This window comes from Podarcis vaucheri (assembly GCF_965113315.1).
Source record: "Podarcis vaucheri genome assembly, chromosome: 9".
NCBI classification, from domain to species: domain Eukaryota; kingdom Metazoa; phylum Chordata; class Lepidosauria; order Squamata; family Lacertidae; genus Podarcis; species Podarcis vaucheri.
The window spans coordinates 33,771,663-33,795,502 of NC_138767.1; the positions used below are offsets into that span (position 1 = coordinate 33,771,663).

General features: G+C 44.4%; 1 protein-coding gene across 9 annotated transcripts in view; it reads left to right on the plus strand.

The window, feature by feature from the left end:
- Nucleotides 1-1,877: 1,877 nt before the first annotated feature.
- PCDH10 (protocadherin 10) overlaps nucleotides 1,878-23,840 on the plus strand; it is a 55,714-nt gene continuing 33,751 nt past the window's right edge. For 5 of the 9 annotated variants that reach the window (XM_082237568.1, XM_082237569.1, XM_082237570.1 and 2 more), the window contains exons 1-4: nucleotides 1,878-5,456; nucleotides 7,713-7,771; nucleotides 8,402-8,508; nucleotides 20,499-20,804. In XM_082237568.1, coding sequence (XP_082093694.1) covers nucleotides 2,799-5,456; nucleotides 7,713-7,771; nucleotides 8,402-8,508; nucleotides 20,499-20,804 — 3,130 coding nt within the window. In that variant the 5' untranslated portion in view covers nucleotides 1,878-2,798. The remainder of the gene's footprint in view (nucleotides 5,457-7,712; nucleotides 7,772-8,401; nucleotides 8,509-20,498; nucleotides 20,805-23,840) is intronic. The other 4 variants (XM_082237572.1, XM_082237573.1, XM_082237574.1 and 1 more) reach the window with 1 other exon arrangement.

Here is a 23,840-nt window from a genome sequence, read left to right on the forward strand (position 1 = left end):
CTTAAGGCGCAAAAGCAAGGCAGCGTTGCGCCAAGGGAGCACCTACGTTCAGTTGCTATAGTGCAATTCCTCTGCGTAAAGGAGCCTTTAGTCATTGCGCGAAGGCAGGAAAGCCAATTGTAGTAAACAGACTCTGTCCCGCGGGGCGTCGAACGGGGGATTTCACCAGTTCGCTTTTTTTTAGCCTCGCTGATCGTAATCTCTTCCACCGTCACTGCCCCCAAAGCACTTTTAAAAAAGCAAAACAGAAATCCCAGCTCGGAAAGATGCTCCATTCAACTCGGCAGAACTTCTGAGTATACTTGTTTTAGGCTAGAGTCGTCGACAGTGGGAGAAAAAGTTTGGTAGTCCGTCCATTCACTAGTTTCACTCCTCCCACCCCAAGTTTTAGCCAAAGCATCTCGCCCCATAATCTTCTTTCATCAGTAACTAGGATGGCTGTTAACAAGGTAATGAGCCACAGGAGCCAACTCCTAAGGGACAAAGGGTCTTTGCACCCCCATAAAATATTTCAGGGTGCCCCCTCAAGTTGATGAGCATTGCCATTCAAATGGGGGGGCGCACTGGGTCATGTGATCGATTATGCAGGGTGGGGCTTACCTGGGAGACCCCCAATATTTTATTCAAGTTGGCAGCCCTGCTCCCCACTTCTACAATTCTAGGACGGGACACTGGTTATAACCATTTAAGCACCTATATTTAAACTCGGAAACACAGGATAGCCAACGTGGTGCCCTCCAGGAGTTAAGGACTACAGTTTCCATCAGCCTTGCTCACTGGCAAGGCTGGCTGAGGCTGATGGGAGTTGGAGTCCATAACATCCGGAGGGCACCATCTTGGCTACCCTTGTAGTATGATCTTGTAATATGTTTGAATATTGTCTTGCATCGGATGGGCTCTCTAATCTACAATTATTGTTTTTTAAAGCAACAACAAAACCACATCCCGTCAGATTCTTGGCTAGACATAGAAACCGAGTCAGACTATTGGTCTAGGATGATCTCTACTGACTGGCAGCTCCTCTTCAGAATTTCAGACAGGAAACTCCCCCAGCCGGACCTGGGTGCGGTGGGGATTGAACCTGCGACCTTCTGCTCTGCCCTGCCGCTGAGCCATAGAGGGTACGATGTTCATAGTAGCACAGGCGGCCTGTGGATAAATTTGTTCACCATATATTGTTATTCAGTGTCATCATCTCTCTGCGAGCGCTTGTTTTGTGAAATCGATTAGAAGATAAATGCTTGCTGTTAAGGACCGCCGCCCCCCCCCAAAAAAAGCCACAGCAGGCAGTTAGTGGAAACTCCAAGTGGCTCTCCATTGCGTGTCAAAGACGATCCGGCAAAGGAAAATCAAACCGCGGGGAAAAGAAAAATAAGTAAGGGAAATGTATGTCAAGTTTTCCTTGTTGGCGATGCTTTCCAGAGCAGAAAGATACCGAAATAGGCAAAGGCGAAAGGGAAAGTCGGCAGCAGGTGGAAATTCCATCTCCACGGAGCAGCTTGTTTATTAGCGTCATGGTTTGCATTGATGACGAGAGGTGATCTCCTCGCTCAGGAGCCGCGACAGGGGAATAGTAACTTTCCGAGGCAGAGATTCCCCGGCAAGCGCCTCGGGAGTGGCAGGGCTCTTCTCTCTGCCTGAGACCGGCGCGCACGCGCGCCCTCGCGCCGAGTCGACTGGAGCGCAGGGTTCTCCCGGGCTCCCTCCCTCCTCCCCCCTCCTCCTCCTCCTCCCTCTTTGCTCCGTGACGACAGCTGCTGGACGTGCGGCACATCCAATGGGCTGCCGCCCTGGGGCTGTGACGGCGAGGCGATTGGTTGGCAGGAGCAGGTCGCTGCGCAAAAACAGAAGAGCCGAGCGCTCCGAGCTCAGAAACTGCCAGCCGAGATCGCGGGAGCTGGAGCTCGGGACGGGAGGCGGGAGGGCGAGCGAGCTAGCGCGAGGAGCTGCAGTAGCAGCAGCAGCAGCACTGCTTAGTGAATGTGCTTGCTAGTCAGCGAGAAAGAGGCAAAGCAGCCGAGGAGGAGACGGCGGAAGGAAACTGAGCGCAAAGGCATGCAAGGAAGAGCTGGAGATTTAAGAGCATCTCAGCAAAGCCCCGGAGAAATTCAGGGAATTTAAAGTTTGGGGCTGCCGCTTTTCTCCCCATCCTTCCTCTGGCTGTCATATTTTTGTGGCTCTCTTTAAAAAAATGTTTTAAGAGAGAGAGAGAGGACCTTCTCATGCTTTTTTCTTCATCGGAAGGGGGCATGCCCATCGCTTCTTCCCGCAGCCTTCCGCGCTCCCGCTCCGACCAGGAAGCCCAACGGAGGACAATCTTGAAACCGACCAGTTCCTCGGGATTTGCCGTGGCTACCGCTGCCTCCAGCGCCTTTCCGGCTGCCGCGGTGCAGTGCCAGGACTCTGGGAATAAATTAAAGCGGGCTCCTGTGTCTATATAGCCACCTACCTATTGCCTCCAGTTGGTCATTTCTTGCGAAGATCACCGATGAGGTGGGAGCTCGGCTTGGCTCCCTCCCGTGCCCATCTTGGGTGATATTTCTCCCTCCCCCAGCTTCCCCCACCCCAGTTTTTAAATTTATTTTAAAGGAAGGCGATGGGGGAGGAAAGAGAACATGAAGGGAAAGGAATCATAAATCCTTTCTAAAGCTCCCATCAATCTCTGGCGCTCCCTCCCCTCCCTCCCTCCCCGCACAGACACGGTGTTTCTCGAAGGAGGAGGGTTTTTTTTCTTTTCCTGGAGAAGGGGGAAGTGTTAGCGTCGGGGAGGGGGGGAAATCTCTTTTCCCCTTTTGGAGATGGTCGTGCTATTCGTCTTTGCCTTAATCTGGATGGTGGAGGGAGCCCTTTCGCAGCTTCACTACACGGTGCAGGAGGAGCAAGAGCATGGCACTTTCGTGGGGAATATCGCCGAAGATCTGGGCTTGGACATTACAAAACTTTCCGCTCGCCGCTTCCAGACGGTGCCCAATTCGCGGAGCCCTTACCTGGACCTCAACCTGGAGACCGGGGTGCTGTACGTGAACGAGAAGATCGACCGCGAGCAGATCTGCAAGCAGAGCCCGTCGTGCCAGCTGCACCTCGAGGTCTTCCTGGAGAACCCGCTGGAGCTCTTCCGCGTCGAGATCGAAGTGCTGGACATCAACGACAACCCGCCCGCCTTCCCGGAGCCCGACCTGACGGTGGAGATCTCGGAGAGCGCCACGCCAGGCACCCGCTTCCCCTTGGAGAGCGCCTTCGACCCGGACGTGGGCACCAACTCGCTGCGCACCTACGAGATCACCCCCAATGGCTACTTCTCGCTGGACGTGCAGACGCAGCCCGACGGCAACCGCTTCGCTGAGCTGGTGCTCTCCAAGCCGCTGGACCGCGAGCAGCAGGCGGTACACCGCTACGTGCTGACGGCCGTAGATGGCGGGCAGCCCCAGCAGCGCACGGGCACAGCCCTGCTCACCATCCGCGTGCTGGACTCCAACGACAACGTGCCCGCCTTCGAGCAGCCCGTCTACACGGTCGCCCTGCCCGAGAACTCGCCGCCGGGCACGCTGGTGCTGCAGCTCAACGCCAGCGACCCGGACGAGGGCCAGAATGGCGAGATCATCTACTCTTTCAGCAGCCACATCTCGGCCCGTGCGCGAGAGCTCTTCGGCATCTCGCCGCGCACGGGTCGCCTCGAGGTGAACGGCGAGCTGGACTTCGAGGAGAGCAGCGTGTACCAGGTGTACGTGCAAGCCAAGGACCTGGGCCCCAACGCCGTGCCCGCCCACTGCAAAGTGCTGGTGCGGGTGCTCGACGCCAACGACAACGCGCCCGAGATCAGCTTCTCCACCGTCAAGGAGGCCGTGAGCGAGGCTGCCGCGCCGGGCACCGTGGTGGCTCTGTTTAGCGTGTCCGACCGCGACTCTGAGGAGAACGGGCAAGTGCAGTGCGAGTTGCTGCAGGGCGACGCGCCTTTCCGTCTGAAGAGCTCCTTCAAGAACTACTACACCATCGTCACCGAAGGGCCCCTGGACCGCGAGCAGCCCGGCGGAGACGCGTACACGCTGACGGTGGTAGCCCGGGACCTGGGCGAGCCGGCGCTGAGCACCAGCAAGTCCATCCAGGTGCGCATCAGCGACGTGAACGACAATGCGCCGCGCTTCTCGCAGCCCGTCTACCAGGTGTACGTGAGCGAGAACAACGTGCCTGGCGCGTACATCTACGCCGTGAGCGCCACCGACCGCGACCAGGGCGCCAACGCGCAGCTGGCCTACTCCATCCTTGACAGCCAGATCCAGGGCATGTCGGTGTTCACCTACGTGTCCATCAACTCCGAGAACGGCTTCCTGTACGCCTTGCGCTCCTTTGACTACGAGCAGCTCAAGGAGTTCAGCTTCCAGGTGGAAGCCCGCGACGCGGCGGGCGGAGGCGGAGGACCCGACGACCCCGACGTCGAGCAAGCTCTGGCCGGCAACGCGACGGTCAATATCGTAGTGGTGGACCAGAACGACAACGCGCCCGCCATCGTCAGCCCGCTGCCCGGGCGCAATGGCACGCCGGCGCGGGAGGTGCTTCCCCGCGGCGCCGAGCCAGGCTACCTGGTGACCCGCGTGGCGGCCGTGGACGCGGACGATGGCGAGAACGCGCGCCTCACCTACAGCATCGCGCGCGGCAACGAGGCCAGCCTGTTCCGCATGGACTGGCGCACGGGCGAGCTGCGCACCGCGCGCAAGGTGCCCGCCAAGCGCGACGCGCAGCGGCCCTACGAGCTGGTCATCGAGGTTCGCGACCACGGGCAGCCGCCGCTCTCCTCCACCGCCGCCCTGCACGTGGTCTTGGTAGACAGCGCCGTGGAGAGGCAGGGCGCGGGCGCGGGAGGCGGCGGAGGCGGCGCAGGGGCCGGCGGGGGGCTGGGTTCCGGGGGCGCTGGGGGCCCCGGCGGAGAGCACCGGCCCAGCCGCTCGGGGGGCGGCGCCGGCGGCGAGACATCCCTGGACCTGACGCTGATCCTCATCATCGCGCTGGGCTCGGTCTCCTTCATCTTCCTGCTGGCCATGATCGTGCTGGCCGTACGCTGCCAGAAGGAGAAGAAGCTCAACATCTACACGTGCCTGGCCAGCGACTGCTGCCTCAGCTGCTGCTGCTGCTGCCCTTGCTGCAGCCGCCAAGCGCGGGCGCGCAAGAAGAAGCTCAGCAAGTCCGATATCATGCTCGTGCAGAGCTCCAACGTACCCAGCAACCCAGCCCAGGTGCCCGTCGAGGAGTCAGCCAGCTTCGGCTCCCACCACCACAACCAGAACTACTGCTACCAGGTCTGCCTCACCCCCGAGTCGGCCAAGACCGACCTGATGTTCCTCAAGCCCTGCAGCCCTTCCCGCAGCACCGACGCCGAGCACAACCCTTGCGGGGCCATCGTCACGGGATACACCGACCAGCAGCCCGACATCATCTCCAATGGCAGTATATTGTCCAGCGAGGTAAGGCGTCTTGCTGCCCTCTGGGCTTCTCACAACCTCAGGAGCCACAAGGGCACTCCTCCTCCTCTCCCTTTGCTGTATCCCTCACTATCTTTTGCTAGACTTACAACAGGCCTGCCTTTCCTCCCTGGAACTGCAGGTGGCACATGTTGCTCTCCATACCCATTTTCCCCTCACAACAACCTTTAGAGGTAGACCAGGCTGAATGATGGTCACCCAATGAGCTTCTTGGGTGAGAAGAGTTTTAAATCTAGGTCTCACCTGCTCCTAGTCTGACACCCTATTATATCTTACTGGCTCTTGAGCTGTAACAGTTAGCAACTATCAGTGCTGGAACCTGATGCGCTTAAATCAGGTGGAAGTTCCAAGGTGGTTGAGTGAGGAGTAAACTAATATTTACTCATAAGTAAGTCCCATTGCCTTCTAGGGGGCTTACTCCTGAGCAGCTGCACATAGAACTCTCACTTAACTGGTTGCATATTTTTCTCTAATTATTAATGTTACTACTGGTATTACTACTGGTATTAAGTGTTACAAGCATTGACTTGCCTTATAATCTCCCTGCTCAAATGCTTACAGGTCTCCAGACTGTCATTTATTAATTGGCACTATCAACCTGCTGCTCAGTTCAGTTCTCTTAAGTGGGCTGTAGATTACTACTACAGTTGTGGCAAGTAGTAGCAGATGAGTAGTCAGCTGATTTATGCCCTCTCTCCAGCAACACATGCACTTCCAGCCACTGTACTGCCACCAAACTGCAGTGCAGCTTTCCTTCATCTGCACCATCTCTAATTCCTTCACTGTTATTTAGGCTGTCATGATGTGCGGTTACCTGGGGAAAAGCTCCACTGAACATAAGGGGACTTACTTCTGTGTAGACATGCCTTGTCCACCTTCTCTCTCTCTCTCTCTCTCTCTCTCTCTCTCTCTCTCTCACACACACACACACACACACACACACACACCCATCCTAAATATCCATCTTGCTCCATCCTGATTCAGGGCAGGCTACTTGGACAGCTCTGTGTGTTTTGAGGCACCTTTTGGTTTCAGCCAGTAAGTAGCTTCTTTTCAGAGGCAGAAGCAATTGTGCACTGGGGAGCATCTTAGAAATGGTTGCAGCCAAGCGCCCACACTATGTGCATTTGAATGAAGCTAGCCTAGCTTCTTCCTTTTCTGTATCAAAGCAACACAGCCCTGGGTCAGCTGCCAGTTTTTATTTTCCCTCAGTGCAGACCAATCCATGCATGTCAGGGAATTTTTTGCTGTTCGTTTGGTCCTTTAGTTATTTTATTGCTCCTTTCAGGAACACCAAATCTGAAATAGTTTCTGTAATGATGCTTCTATTCAATGCAGTAAAGTTTGTGTGTGTGTGTGTTTTAATTAAAAAAGCTGTCATTTACATCTCAAAGTGCCTGCCTGTATGATTAAGGTTGTGGGGGGAGTGGTGGGGTTTCTTGTGGTTATGAACATCTAACTACCAGGCAGCAGTTTTAATTAATTCAAGAATTAAGGATTTATTAATTAACTTTTCATGACTCTAGCAGAGTGGTTCCATATGAAGCATTTTTGTTATAAAAGAACCATCTCAAAAGAATGCAACTGCAAGCTTCTATCAAAGCTCAACATTCTGCCACATTATGCATGTTTTGTGTTACCCTGGTGTGTAAAGAATTTTTGCAGATCACATAATCTGGACTTAACATTCTTCGATTAAAATGTGGTCTGCTGGGTATTTAATTGAGTGTATACTCTCTGTGTCTATTACTGAGAGAAAACAGTGTTTTGCACCTTGGAGAAGCCAATGAAGAATTTTTGATAATATTTGAAAAATTGTTCTTCTGGAACCTAAGAAGAAATATTCTCCTTGTTCATCTTTTTTTAAATAAATAAATAAATTTTGTATTTCTTCTTTCCATATGCTGCAATGAAATACACAGTGGTGTTCAAATTGTAGGTTTATTATTCAGAATAAGTAGTACCTCATTTGACATTTTTCACCCATTGCTATTCAGTATAGGCATGGAATTCAAGAGTAATCTTTGTTTATTTGCCTTAGCACTATTATTTCAGTCCTCGCCAGTGTAAGGGAAGTAAGGAACTCAGATACACCAGTGATACTTGTTTCTTGGGTATTCAATGGCTTAACTATAATGCACTTATAGATCCATTATAATAATTATAGATGCATAAACTGGTTTTGCCTGCAAAAAACACACTGGGAGTTCAATTATTTTTTTCTAATTATTTTTCTAGACTAAACACCAGCGTGCAGAGCTCAGTTATCTAGTTGATAGACCACGGCGGGTAAACAGGTAGGACCTCCTGATTTCCTAAATTATGGCCCTAATTTTGCACAACCTGAGATGTATTTCAGCAAGTATGAAGGAGGACGTGGAAATGTGTTTACTGCAGATGTCGAATAATAGCTGGGGAATATAAAAATGAATTTGTTCAGACAGGAACATTAAGCAAAATAAATCGGCCCTGAATGAACACCTTTGAATTATGGCTTTTGGTGGGTCTTGCAGAGATTACCTGAAAAGAGAGTGGAATCTCATTTTGTGCTGGTCTGAAACGTGCCTCAAATACTTATGAGCCTCTCTTCAAGAACTGGCATATAGTATTGACTTCTCTGTGCAGAAATTAGCTTCCCAGTTTAAGCAAATTCAGCCAAATTATTCATAACAACTCTGTAGCACAGGCAGTGTAATAATGGCTACTGACTGTCCAGATGGATTATTAATGCCTGGAAGTACAAGTTTTGTTTCTGATGGAAAGAGCTTCTCAGCAGCAGCAACATCAGCAACAGCAACATCAGTGCTGTGAGCGGGAGGTCTGGCTGAGTGCAGCTCCACATGTGGCCATGTGATGGCAGAAGAATGTTTTATGACTTTCCCTTTTTCCCGGGTGTTCAAATATTAAGCGCTTTTTTATGTTTCTAGTTCTGCATTCCAGGAAGCAGACATAGTAAGCTCTAAGGACAGTGGTCATGGAGACAGTGAGCAAGGAGACAGCGATCATGACGCCACTAATCGAGGTCAATCCTCTGGTAAGTCTGATAAGGGGGAATCTAAATATTTGATCTTTTAATAAGCGAGGCAGCAAGGGCAATTACAGATAGATAAATAAATAATAGGCCTGAAAGTAATGGGATACAGAGTGTTTGTTGTCTTTTTCTGCAGATGCATGGATGGGTTTTAAGAGTGTTCCATTTAATACATATTTATGTGTGTGTGATTTTAAAACACACACACACCACAACCTTGGCTTGCTCTTGAGAGCTACAGAGTTTTGGTATGTTAATGGTATGTGGTGGACTTTCCTTGCCTATTAGAGGTACAGAGGTACTGATACATTTGGGAGCAGGCAAAAAAAGATCGTCTGAAAAGCTGTTTAGAAGATTTCAAAGCAGTTTGCAGCATCAACTGGATAGCAGGCTTTGTGGTGTGATGCACAAGGAGTGTGCCCCTAGGGGTTTGAATGAGAAAAAGCGAGGCAGCAAAAGAGTCATGATTGAATGGCAGTTGGATGGTGAAGGTTTGTGTGTGTGTGTGCGTGTGTGGTGATCAGTAGCGTCTCACAGGGTATCTTTAATATGTGATGCCTTGCACTTGCAGGATGCTACTTTCTATCTCATTAACCTGGCTTTTATAAGCCAATAAGTGGGCTGCATCTAATTGTGATATTTGGATTCATGATTGTGTGGTACATGGTGATTTGATCTTCACCGGCTTCTGGATGAAAAGAGAGCATAGTCTTGTGGTGGAGCTGCTTCTACCAGTTTGAGAGGAGCAAGGGTATTTTTGGCATTTACGTAGCTGTCATGCACACCCTACAGTATTCAGTGCCAGCTGTTTCTGAATTATCATCAGCTGAGGTCTTGGAATCCAATCTTTGCATTAATATTGATCAAGTCACAAAAATTCAAGGGGCTTCCTGTTGGTTGTTACAGCCACACCTTTCAAGGTGATCCTCTGAGGAAGTGTGTATGTCTTACTTTCCTCTCTTGCTAGAACAGCCTTCCTCAGCTGGGTCCCTTCCAAATGTTTTGGACTACATCTCCCATGAGCACCAGCCAGGGCTGGCTAGAGCTGATGGGAGCTGTAGCCCAAACCATCTGGAGAGAGGACATGAAGGTGAATCCCACCCTACTCAATTTCCTCAGAAGCACTGAGAGACTGAGTGGAGGCTGGCTGGTTGGTTTTTCAGCCCTTTGCTCTTCCAAGTGTGTTGTTTCTTTTGCTGCGAGAAGCCTGGGCGCGTTGTAAGACGGGGTTGGGTGGGGGGAGAGAGGAAAGCCTGTTCAAGGGCTGCTTTATATTACTGCAAGTCATTAATATGCAGACCTAATGAGACTTGAGGAAAGCCAAGAGCCTCTGAGCTCCCAGCTCCTTGCAGGGCTTCATGCTTAGTGAACAGAGCATCTATTTTGTGTCTGGGAACCTGACAACAAACCAGCTCTTGCCAGAAGTTTACATCGGAACACAGAACCGTTCTCTCTCCTCCGCCCCTCTTTTCTCTCTCTGTATCTGGCATATGGTTCCCCCTACCCCCGACTTCCAGATATGTGCATTTTAGGCTCCTTTCTCCTCCAAGCTACCCCTGGTTCCTTTGCATCATTTCAGAGGCAGTAGTGCTCAAGCATGATAAAATCCCCCTTTGCCCTCATCTCCCTGTCTGCTTCCTTCCAACCCCCTCCCAACACACATTTTATTGCGGTACTCATCTCTCTGAACATTTCAATCAGTTTATTCTCTCAACATAATGAACCATAATAACCAAATAGGAGAGAAAAGAATAAACATCTGTACAAAGGCCTGGAATGGAGAGGCAGAATGCCGGAATATAATCATCGTAATGCACATCAAGCAAAAAGCCATTTTAGTTGAGAAGCATCTACCAGTGTACTACACTTAGCTTTTTGTTGTTGCTGTTCTCTGTGTGTTTTTAATGGATTATCTGAAATTAGGGTATTTATTATGACCTGAGACTTTTTATCTATTCTTGCATTGCCCTAATGCATTGATGCTATTTATTTCACAACATAGGGTCCAAACTTTAAAGGCTTCATTTTGTTTTAATCTAGTTATTTGTTATTTCAACACCAAAACCCAACAAGCTAAAATGCTTGAATTTAAACCAATTATGATCCATTTACTTAAAAAAGCGCATGGTCTGTGGTATTCTTGACTTGTAGACTTGCCTGTTAAATTACAGGCTTGCGCAAAAAAAGTGGAGAGGAATAAATTATATTGAACAATTTCTTTTGAGTCTAATTAGATTTAACATTTTGAATTGAAACTTTGACTTAAGTTAATAATTGAAATAACCAGTTTTGAGAAATTACTGCTAGGCATTTATGGCTATCGCTTTGTATAAGGATTTTTGCGGTATACTGACACTGTGTAAATCCGTATTCATGGAGTGTCCTGGAATATCTCACCTTACTCCTGTGACTTTGGGATACATATATTAAGCTCTTTGATAAATGCAAGACTTTCATTTTCTTCACATATGTCACGTTTTCCCTATCACCCTTTCTAACAAGTGGATCCTGCTTTCACTCTCACTCCCGTCCATTTTGCCTGGTTTATTCTGTGAAAGAGAGGGAACTAGTTTTCTTTGAACTCCAGTAGCTAACAATGATCTAGAGGAGTGTTCAAGGGCACTATATATTTTCTCTCTCTCTCATATATATATATATATATATATATATATATATATATATATATATGGATGAAAAACAACAAAATTAAACTGCATTGAAGAAGGCTCTATATATGATGCAGCCAAATAGTAATATATAAATAAATGAATTCAGTTAAGTGTTTCAGGCTCCAACTTCATCAGTATTCTAAATATAAAAAATAAGAGGCTACAGCTGGAATACTTAACTATCCCCGTCTTCTTATCCACTTATTTACATATACAGGTGTGTGTGCTTGCATTATTTATTTATGGATGCAGAAGTTGTTCTATCCGTAGGAAATGACCACAATGTCTTTCTAATCCCCGCTTCCACTTTTGCTTTTAAAAATAGTTCATTTTCACTCTACACGTCTCCTAATGCTGCTCTCTCGCTTCACATTTTGCTTGTTTTACTGATTCTTGTTTAGTTTCATCTCATTCCAGAAGTGCTTGCATAATAGCACTGCATCAGTGATCTAAAACTGCTAATAAATGAAATCACCTGGAAATTAAGGGAAAAAAGATATAAACCCTCAAGCCCTTTTTGTTTATGCCCTGTGTTTAGCATCAGGTAGAAGAAAATGCTGTAGTGTTCACTTTGGAGATGTCAGGTGTTTGTGGCAAGCTTGGAGAAAATGGTACTTAGGGTAATGCCAGCAGGGCTGCACAGCAACAGTGGACCTGGTGTGAATCCTGTCTCTTGCTCTGTGAATTCGCTAGGTAGCCTTAGGCAAGCCATTCACAGCATCTAACTCCTCGTCTTCAAATATGCACACAGTATGCTTAGGTACACCATAGGATTGCTGTAAGTGTTGCAGCAAGATAATCCTTGTGAAGTGCTGGAAACATTGGAAAATAATATACACATATTAAAGGTTGTATACCCGCAGTTGATGGAAGGCAGTTAGTGGACCAGAGAGGGAGGTGATTCCCGCTATAGCTCCCTGTGTCCCCAGGTCTTCTCCATAGGGCCCACCAAAACTCTGAAGCAAGATTTAGAGAGAAATGGGGGCCAAAAATTAGCTCCTTCCTCATTTCACTGACAGATGCCTTCTGTTACCTGATGGATACCAATTGGTATCCTTAGAATACCACCCTTAGAATGTGCTATATACAGCTACTAAATATACCCAGATTGCCCCTTTTTCATTAAGTGTTTCAGCACAACAACCCATTACCTAATGCAACTAAGCTTAACAGTGCCGTCCTATAGATGTATAGTCATTGAGTTAAATGGAGCTTGCTTCCAGATAAGTGGGTCTATGATTGCCTCCTTAGTACATGTAATTGAAAGAATCCCATATTATTTCCCTATGTAGAAAGGGAAAGCGGGCTGGAACAACCTCCTTATGAAGCCAGACTATAAAGTTTGGGGCTTTTAAATGTGTGTGTGGGGGAGGGGTGAGTCAGCAGGGGACATGATTTCATGGTATCAAATTATTTATGGTGGGAAGAAAGTGGATAAAAGTTTTTCTCACTCTCTTATACTGCTGGAACCCAGTCCCCTTCAACAACCCTGAATTTTGGAATACAGTGGTACCTCAGGTTAAGAACTTAATTCGTTCTGGAAGTCTGTTCTTAACCTGAAACTGTTCTTAACCTGAAGCACCACTTTAGCTAATGGGGCCTCCTGCTGCCGCTGCACCGCTGCTGCACGATTTCTGTTCTCATCCTGAAGCAAAGTTCTTAACCCGAGGTAATATTTCTGGGTTAGCGGAGTCCGTAACCAGAAGCGTATGTAACCCGAGGTACCACTGTACAGTACTTGGGAAGGACAAAAGGAAGCACTTCTTCACACATCCCATAGTTGAATGATGGCATGTGCTACTGCAAGATGTAGTGATGGCCACCAATCTGGCTTTGGACAGCTTGAAAAGGGAGGAATTTGCAGAGGATAAGGCTATTAGTCATATTCAAGGAGGGTGCCAAAAACAAGGAAGATAAGACTGTCGGTGACTACTTGCCACTTGCTCTACTGAACACCAGTTGCTAGGGATCATGTGTAGGAGAGTGCTGTTCGGTTGTACTTAAGTAATTCCTACTCAAAGTAGACTCAGTGAAATTAATGAGTCTAACTTAGTTATAGCTATTAACTTGAATGGGTCTATGTTGAGTAGGACTAGCATCTTCCCAGTGTGTTTATGTTCTGCTTATGGGCTTCCTATAGACATCTGGTGATCCACTATGAGAACAGAGTGTGTCATCCAGCAGGGCTTCTCTTATTTTCTTACGTTCTGCTTATACTGCCCGAATTTCCATCCCTCTGTGTTGAATTAGAGATTGTAAACTCACTGGACATGGCTTTGCCTTCTTGTACTCTGTAAAGCATCATGGGCACTGATGGCTTTATACCAGCACAACATAATATTATTTGTATTTTGTTTCCTGAAAGATGGAATGGTATATGATCTAAACAAAAGAGTCCAATTCCCTGCTGTAACTCACTGAAGTATTGTGGACTAATTATTTGATTGAGATCAATTACAGCTCAGGAAAATCATTGGACTGTTCAGTATATTCCCCGCATAAATGTTTTTTATTGGGGTTTTAGAGGGGGGAGGAATCTCAAGAGTCTAAAATAAAAAGTAAAAAACAACACAACTCAACAGAAGGAGTACAACAAAAGGAGAGAGAGGGTTCAGAGAAAAGACCCCAAAGTCAACAAATGAATCCTCATGCAGTAATTTTAGTGTAGACAATAAATTTGACACAAAGTAAGGGTGCTAGATTGTGACTTCAGGTGATATAACTGTGGTAGCTTTTGGCAGGATGTGCTCCATTAAAGAAACACTTTCTGCATGTAGAATTATCTCCTGAAGATAAATCTTTTTAGGAGTGCATCTCTCTCTTGGTGTGTGTGTGTGTGTGTGTGTGTGTGTGTCTGTGTGTGTTTAATCCATGAGTAATTAAGATCTTGGCTTCTCTTCTGAGACTTCCAGCATAGGTGCTAAGTACCACTCTCTGTGTTTGTTTGCATTTATGCTGTGTGATATGAGCACCTGTCTGCCAGGACTTGGACCTCAGCCACCACCTCATTGCGTCTAGATGTTCCCGAAATAAACATACAAAAAGTACGCTGACTTGCAAAGGCTGGATTTTTCATAGGGAAAGAAAAAGGCAAGGGATCTTCTCAAACTTGAACATAGCTAAAGTACAGAATTTTTTTAAAAAATGGACTTGGATTGTAGACAAAATTTATGGCTTTGCTTTTGGGCACAGATGTGAATGAAACAGGGATAGAGTGACTGTCCAGTGTGTGATTGGCTGTACTGCAAGGATTTATGTTTAGTTTTTGTTTTTAAATCTTTGCTTGCATCCAAGCATCTTAAGGGAATTGCCATTAAAAAGCCAATGACCAAGGGGGTGTGTGTGTGTGTGTGTTTAATTTCACAGGATTCTCTTGTCATGGGATTTAAGGAACAATTCTTAGCTGCTCAGATAAGAACCAACAGGGTTCAATTCTAGGAACTGGAAAGAGAATTGCATTCCTGTTACTGTGTGGAGAATGAGAAATGAAAATGCCAAAATTCCAAAGGAGCATAGATAGCTATTTCTTATTTTTCATTCCAGGTTGTTCCTTGATTTGAATATCATTCTGGTGCTTTTATTTTCTGGGAAGACTTTTGTATCTTTTAGTTGTTTTCCTGTAGATGCTATCCTTAAGATTGTTCACAACCCACTGGTCTAGATTCTGTCATGACGTTACTGTAATATCTAGAAAACCTTGCGGTGACATAGAGCACAGATGGAAAAAAACATGCATGTAGTTGAAAGCAAACTTTGAAGACTACTTTTGCTGCCAAAGAGCTGTGAAGTGCCTTTTATTATTTAAAAATGTAACTGTTTTGGAGAAAGTAGGTGCAGTTGGCGGGTGGGAGGAGGGGAGGAGGGGAGGAGGAAAGAAAGTCTGGCATACTTATTACTTACAGTTGCAATTTTTAATTGGATAATTAGAGACTGATACTTTGAAGATTATTCAAAATCTCTAGAGGCTTTCTGTGCATACTTTTCTCTTTCTCCTCTTAATTTAATTTAATCAAGAAGGAACAAATCTCAAAAATGCCTAACGTTTGAGACTAAATAATGTTATTTCATGTAAACTTGAATGCCTTATAAAGGCTTCGTTATTGTGAATAGCTAGACTGCTTTAGCCCCATTGAATTCAATGGGATTGCACTTCCACACGTAGTTATAACCTACTTCCCTGTTTAAGTTCTCTTGCAAACTGGGTGCTGACTGCGGGAGGAGTTTCAAGCATACCCCTTTGTTACTTCAATCAATACTACTGTTGACCGTAGTCTTTATAATCATGGCCTTTTTGGCTTCCCTAGTTTACACCCCATGATATGGCTAGTGGCAGTGTAAATTGTTCAGAAATATAGATGGAGTGTGAGGGACAAATTGTTTGTTTGCTCGTGTTTTTTGTTTATAACAAATGAGATATACTGAGGGATATTATTGACAAGTAACTTGTACTAGTTGTTTGAAGAACCCTTTTGGCACAGTCATTGAAAATCCATAACTCTCATTTACTTTTAAAATCCCAGTTTAACATGTAATGGAAATTCCCCCTTTTTTCCAAATTCAATTACCATTGTTAATTCAATCTCCCCCAATGTAGATTTGGCAGGAATAATAGATAAGTTAGCAGAGAGAGACTGCACATCATGTTAGATTTATGACAAAGTTGAGATGGAAGTGTTTGAGTGACTGAACATTTCCTTTATATATAAATCAGTAACGGGATTCTTGGTTTATTGAGAAGTTCAGAGGAAGCAACCACTTCCTCAGTCCTTGGCAGGGCTCTTTTGCACCGAAGTTTACCAAATCGTGAACAAGCTGTGTTTTAGTGGTAAATCAACAAGTGTTAGTGATAACACCAGCCATTCATTTCTTGCAAAATAGTTAGCTCTCCAAGTCTAAAGAAATGTATAATTACTATGATTTCCGGAACATCATATGCCACAAACATGTTTATTTGGTTTTGCTGGGTTTTTGTTTGTTTGCAAGAGGAGAAGTTACCCACATTCAGTCTTTTGGGGTGGTACAGGCTATAAATGTAATGAAAGAGATGGTATATGAAACCCAACCTAACACTGTAGCAGTTGCCCTCTATCCTAAATACACACTCCAGGCCATAAAAAGACTTTTGGTGACATTGCATAAATGGAAAATGGTATTATAAAACTTAAAGAAACTGGTTTTGTGCTTGGTGGCTTTAAATCACTTATTTGAAGCCATTGCGCTTAAAATCTGTCAGTTTTATGACTGTTTCTACATCTGTATTCAGAGCTGTTTCAGAAAACAAAACTGCAATGCAATAGTACAATAGACATGGTGCATAACAACAATTATAATATTCCTACTACACAATGCAACAATTCATTCAAAATATATCAAAGAAAATTAAGACAGCATATAAAGCAGGTGCCTGGGAACCAAATGTGGCCCACCAGGCCTCTGTAGGTCATTGGGATTCAGGCCACACCCCTTCCCCAGGCTCCACCCCTCACTGAACCTTCTCTGCATCCTCCTCTTGTGGTTTTACCTGTGACAATACGTCTTGCTTGCCTAGATGGAAGGTGGAGAGTGGCGTGTATTGCCACACAACCCACTGGTACATGGCTCCCAGAAGGTCACCCTTGAGATATTGTGGCCCTTGGGTTGCAAGAAGATTCCACATTCCTGGTATAAATTACAAAGAGGCATATGACAAACTGTGAAAATAACCCTAAGGCAATGAGATTAGTATCTAGCCACCCCCTTCCCCAACTTCTGCCCTTCTGTCATCTTCTGATAAAGCCTCCTAAGGCAGGAGAATGGGGCATAGCAGGTGGAAGCAGACATTCCCTGATGGTAGATACGGTCTCTCTTTCTGTAAAGTAGAGCACAAAGCCAAATCTTGTTTCTTCCTCTAAAAGGTTTTCATTATTAAATATTACATGAGAGTGACAGAATGTGCAATCCTAAAAACACCAGTTAGAGTATAGGTCTCATTGAATACAGTGTGACATGCTTCAGAGTAAACGTGCATAAGATTGCTAGCTTGCCATAAAACTACATTGCAATCTGATCTGGAAAAAAACACAAAAAAACACACACCCCAGAGCCAATTCAATTCCCAGACACCGAGCCATTCACAATCTCTCTGTTTACTGAATCTATGCATCACCAGCTGTGCTTCTATTGCTCCAATTCTAGGTCATTATGACACCATGAAGAAACACCTGTTAGAAACCATTTGGTAAAATGTCACCCTGCTATAGACAGTTTAAAAATGGGAGAATGCACAACTTGAATTAAAGTCTGCATTTTTGCCAGTGCAATTTCTAAACCAGAATCTTCATTTCTCTATATTGTATTGTAGGATGTAATGGTCTGATCATTTCAGTCTTCAAGGTTTGGGTGGGAGAGACATTTTGTTTCTCCTCTTGCTAAACAATTGGGATTTTGTTGGCTTTATGCTAGCAAAAACACATTTGCTAGCACAAGGAGAGCCACCCAGTTTTCACCACTGGATTTGGCAGTAGAAGTTGGTGGAAACCGGGTCTTGAAGAAACACTTTTGGTTGTGCAACCTGCCATTGGCAACAACCCTTAAATCCATGCTTGCCTAACTTACGTTGAGTGTGTGTGTGTGTGTGTGTGTGTGTGTGTGTGTGTTAGGATGTGATTCAGGCAGAGTTTAGCACCTGAATCACAAACATTATACCCCTGGGAGTAGGGCCCATTGAAATCATGGTAGTTTTTCTGAGCAGAACAGCATTTTAAAAGTTTCTGTGGCTGATATCCAACATTAGTCATGTTCTGGGCAGACCTATTGAAATCAGTGCACGAAAGTAACTTCAGTCTGTTGTTTCAATGGGTCTATTCTGAATGTCACTCAGGTGGATAGCACCTGTTATTATCAGTTACCTGATGACATGGGAACTTAAAGTGCTTAACTAGGGTTTGATTATACCTATTTATAGTAGCTATTGTATAGTTTCCTATTTTGCATTATACTATATTATTGCACAGCATTGTACAACATGTTTAATTCACTGCATTTAGCAGCAAAAATCAAAGGAGTTTACAATTTCATAGATGTTTCACAACTGCAAACAGGTAGTTTTGAATTGGGGGAGGAATGACCTAGACAAGGAATATAATATAGTTTTACTTGTTTTCTCATGTCTTTGTGTCAGTTTCCAAAACTGAAATTTATTTTCAGAAGCCTTTTTGAACAAATACAGAGATTGTGACTGTAATGAAACTTGAAATCCTTCTGGATAATATTATGACTTATTTCTTTATATTTGCTTCATTTTTTATGAAATATAAATGTTAAGCTATGTTTTAAAAATCAGCTTTGCAATTGCAATATCTGCTGGAAAGTTACTAGTCGGATTTATTATATAAAGAGAGGAATATTGCTGGAGAAATGTTGAAAATGTCTCAGAATGCCTTTTCTGTCCACCCCTTTTCTTTACCATTGTGTCAGCAAAGAAATAAGCTAGCCATTTATTTCACAAACCATTTGTATGTCTCGGATGCTATTCCTCCCCTAAATCTTTAATCCCAGCTGCCGTTCACGTTTGCATTCCTCAACAGCTCACCGATTAGTAATTTACTTCCAGACTTCTGCATAGCAATTATCAGTAGAAGGTTACAGTCAAATCCAGACTTTGTATTGCACAAAGCTTAATTTAAAATAAAACTGTCATTATAAAGTGAGATTAATCTTGAGACAAATCCCCTTATGTTTCTCTAGTTATCAAGCACTTGTTGGTAATTGGGTGGGATACCTTATTTGCAGAAAATTTGCTAAGACACTGCTTCTACTTATAAAAGCTGCAGCAGAATTCTTAATATGAATCTTTGCTTGGAGGGTAGTGTGGGTGGGGATAGCTGATACTGACTTAGGACAGTGGCTACATAGTCTTTTCTATTGCATTAAAAATAGTAGAAATTTCTCATCAGGAAAATGTAATCTGTAGGAACCAGCTGCCATTCCCGAATCCTGACACAGAGGAGCTGTACACTTTAAAGGTCTTGTGGCAGATTATTCCTTTCTCTGCAGTCCGCAGCCTGCCAACTGACTTGCAAGGCTGCCATGATGCAATGCCAGTGAGTCTTGGCTCTAGGTTTGGGAAATGACGATCTGCGGCTTACAGTGATGAACATCTGATGGTGGCCAGGCTGTGTGGATCATTTTGTTGGTGTTGAACAGTATCTTTAGTGTTAATGAGTTTTGGTGTTTTGTTGGAGCGGTAAGCTTTGTGTTAGGGAAGGGTGTGTGTGTGATTTTATTACTGTTGTTGTCCAGCCAAGTCAACACGAGGCTTTCTTCCACTGTTACATGTACAAATTCAGCTCTAAAACCTTTCAATTCTTTCCTCAAGCAAAGCCATGAAAAACAACTTTTGACCACTGAATTCTTAAGCATGTAGTAATATCACTCTTGAGCAAACATTGGTTATTCCATTCCACTCTTAACGACTTCAACCATCACTGCTCCTTCGAGAAACCTGTCCTAGTGCCTTAAAGGAATCAGTCTATTGAAATGCCTATCGGAAGATAGTCTCACTTGTCATTTAGAATTCTAATAGCTTTAAAGGATTTGTAAGCAAACAGTTTCATGTTGGCAGGGACCAGTGTTTGCTGGTATAGAGTAAGCATTAACACGTTTGTCAATAGTATCTGGATCTGTGTCGCATCAGGCTTCAGCTACCCTTAGTGCCACTAATTACAGTAATTTCACAATAGGCTTTTTTTTTACAGCTACTAATGTGGCTTAAGGGACTGTAAAGTAGATGGTAGCAGAAAAAATAACTTGGAAGAAATGGTGCCAAAGGCTGGCTCTTTTAGGTCATGTTCCTTCCTCCAAAATAAAGTCCTTAATCTTTAGCCTATCTATATATTGACATTTTCCACTAGCCGAACAAGTGGAATTTCATTCCACTTAGTTACATCCCTTTCTCATCTTTCCTCCCCACTATGCCACCCTTTTTGTGTCATACTAACCCCTTGTTGACGATTGTTGGGCATCAAGCCGCTGCCATTACCATCAAACACAGTGGGACCAGCTCCCAGATAGCTTGATGGAGGAAGTTCGCAATATTTTATTATATATATAATAACAATCTTTCCTGTCATCTTATGCTTGCTTTGCCATTTGTGGAGCGTTCTAGCACTTCCTTTCTTTTTAAATGAAGGTGCTGTCTTTTGAAGACTGAATGATCAGATTCTTTATTGGGAGAATGAAGGTGATGAAAAAAAACACCCAACTCCTTTTTGATCACCATACATCAGCAGCTGGTCATGATGCTGAAGATTATATCTACAGTTTTTCTCTCTTTCCTGCTTGTAGGCATGGATCTCTTCTCTAATTGCACGGAGGAATGTAAAGCCTTGGGCCACTCGGATCGGTGCTGGATGCCCTCTTTTGTCCCTTCTGATGGACGCCAAGCTGCGGATTACCGCAGCAATCTTCATGTGCCCGGTATGGACTCTGTTCCAGACACTGAAGTGTTTGAAACACCAGAAGCCCAGCCAGGGGCAGAGAGGTCCTTCTCCACCTTTGGCAAAGAGAAGGCCCTTCACAGCACTCTGGAGAGGAAGGAACTGGATGGACTGCTGTCTAATACACGAGCGCCTTACAAACCACCATATTTGAGTAAGTACTGTTCAAAAGGCTGCTAGAGAGTTTTCCCTTGATGGGAATAAAACTCCATTCCCCAGGGTGCTTGCTAGGAATAGAACAGTATACCAGAGGCAATGGGGGGAAGAAGCCCTGAATCCCTTTGGATTAAGAACCACTGAAGAGAACAATGTTGATATATTATTATTATTTTTTTAAAGAAAATGCCGATGGCATTTTAAGTTTGTAACTTCTAGGACCTTGTTGAAGATGGATTTGTTTTTTAAAATGCTGTTTTTGGAACTGTTGCCCTAATGAGTTTTTTAAAAGTAAATAGTTAGCAAGACAAGTATTTCCTCACATTTGTAAGCTGTTTGTGGTGCTTCTTCATTGGGACTACTTGTGGTACCAAACTTGTTTTGTACCCAACAGCTGCTTTGTTCCCCATTGAGCAAGGCTTGACATTCTTTCTCCGATTCATATTTCTCTGCTGCTGCTGCCATCGCCTTTTGTTCTCTTGACCATCCTTCATGGGATGAACTTTTAACAATCTTTTCTGGAGCTTTCTGAATTCTTGAGACCATTGTAAGTATGATGGTGCTTGTTTGTGATACAGAAGATGGTGCGTAGGGTTAGGTGAAAGAGGAGAATTCCTTATTCATTTCCGTGCCAAGTGGAGTGCCTTGAAATCACTCTTTGGCCCGAGATTCTACATTGCGATGCTTACCGGCCCATTATGTTTTATTAGGAGATCGTAAAGTCTTCCCTTGATTATAAGTGCTTAGGATGAGTCTGTGTGTCTGGAAATGAAGAAGACCAGTGCCTTCATTTAGGAAGTGCAGCGGCTGCAAAGGTTGCAGGGATCTTTCTGAAAGAAAGAAAAGCAAATCTAATTGATGAGAGTGGTAATGTCACCATTGAAATGCAATATAGCAGTGCTTCCTTTTCTCAGTTCTGCCCTCCCCTCCCCAGTTCTGTCCTAGAGGGATCCCATCTTAAAGCGGGAATTTATGCTTTATTTATGCTTATTTTAGCTTTTAGACTAAGAAGCCAGACATAGCAGAAGCTTCTGATTCCAGCCTTGTATATTTTAGTTTCTAGCAGCTGATGTTAAGGCACATCACTTGTTCCAAAAAGAAAAAAGAAAAAAGCCAAAACACCATCTGGTTGTACTTCTTGTACCTGCTAGGTTACCTTTGAACTTAATGATCTAGAGGAGGATTGACAGATTTTTTTTCACTGTTCAGCAGATCAGCCATTCCAAATGCACCCTTCACTCTAGAGATACTACTTCAGCCATGCATTCCTAATAACCTTTTCATGATTTTAGGTCATATGTTTCAGACCTGTAGCATTGTACATTTCTTTAAGGTGATGCCTGAGCTTGTTCAGTGAAGGTAGTGTATCTTTTTTCTCCTAATGGCTGAAAATGAACAGCAACTTTGCAGTGCCAAACAGGTATAAGAAGTTTATCATCCAAATTCAGCCTGTTCCTGTTGCTTCTGCCTTTTTAAATCATAGACCACTCTATGATTAAAATTCTATGATTTAAATCTTATACCACTCTACATAGCTGCCCCTCTAGTTTGTTTATTTTCTAATAAGTTGTGATGTACATTTGAAGATTTGTAAGCCTGTGCAATGTGTTGGTGGTATCTGAAAGACATTTAAAGGGGAATAGGATTCAGGCCTTTTTTTTTTTTTGGCTTCTAGACTTGTTTCTAGACTTCAGGCTAAAGCTATATTAAATCTAAAATCAGACAGGTTTTCCCCTACCTGCAATTAATGTTTTCTTTTGTATAAAGTTAGATTTTGAACTTCATAACAAGCAAGAGTTATTTTAGAGAAAGAGAGAGAGGTAGGTAAAGGAGAAGAAACCAGCTACTGAAGAGCATGATATTTCATAGAGTTGAGAACATATTTTACAATGAATAATTTCTTTTTTGAACCCAACAGACAGAGAGAGCCTATTCTCAGTTGCAATTCTAAGAGAAGCAACCGAGTTTATTCAAGTGGTAACTAGAGTCGAGCTATAGTGATCACAGGCTAATTAAGTTTAACATTCTCTTGGGGCAAATTGTGCCCCCAAAAAAGTATCAAGGAGCTGTTGAAAGCTACAAAGGGGATTTAAAACAAACAAACAAAAAAAGCTAATTTAGAAAACTCTTAACAGAGCAAGGTATGCTACCCATGTCTGCAGCTGGGCGGGGGGCAGCCATACTCGACCCTACAAATAAAATGCCTATTGTTTAAATTGTGTTATTTCTTAGCTTCAGGATGGGAGGAGAGAAATATATTATTTGCATATTATTAAACATGTTTAATTATTCAAAGGATAAAGAACAAAGCAATCCCAGAAACAGAATGGATAAAGTCTAGAACTTCAGTCTGTATTTCCACTGGGACTTTTGACTCTATTAATAATTCCCAAGAAGCCAGTTCCTAGGATTGAGGGAGAGCTGCCCTGAAACTCACACTGCCTGTGCAGAAGCCCCTGCGTGTGATTGAAAATGTTTCCGTGAGCAGCCTTTGACATGGGAAACATTTGTTGTGAAACATACATTTGGAGAAATGATAACAGGGGGTGGGGAGGACTGCAGTGCAACAGGCAGCAGCTGCAGACTTAATCCCATTATGAAAGCTCAGGGATAGTGAAGCAGAGCTGGTGAATGGCCTGGCGAGAGTGTTTGTTGTTGAAGGGGTTGTGTGGCACGAGGAGAGCTGTAGGGCCATATAGAGAGGTATGAGGGACCACATTTGGCCCATGGTTTCCCCACTCCTGTGATAGCCAAAGAATGTATACTTAACCAGAAATGTAAAAGCGGCATATACATTCTGCACCACAAAACTTCAATATGCTAAATAGAGCTTCACAGAGTAAGTCAGGAATATAGAGTGGGTTAGTGAAAATTACAGCTAACTCAATAAAATATAGCATATATCTCACATAACTAATAAATGCCCAAGCCTAGCAGTTGCGTGTTTAAAAGGTAGTTGGAACAGCATAAAAATAATTTAGTTTAGCAGAGATCAACTCATAAGATTAAGCAGATTCCAAAGTAGCTGTTATGA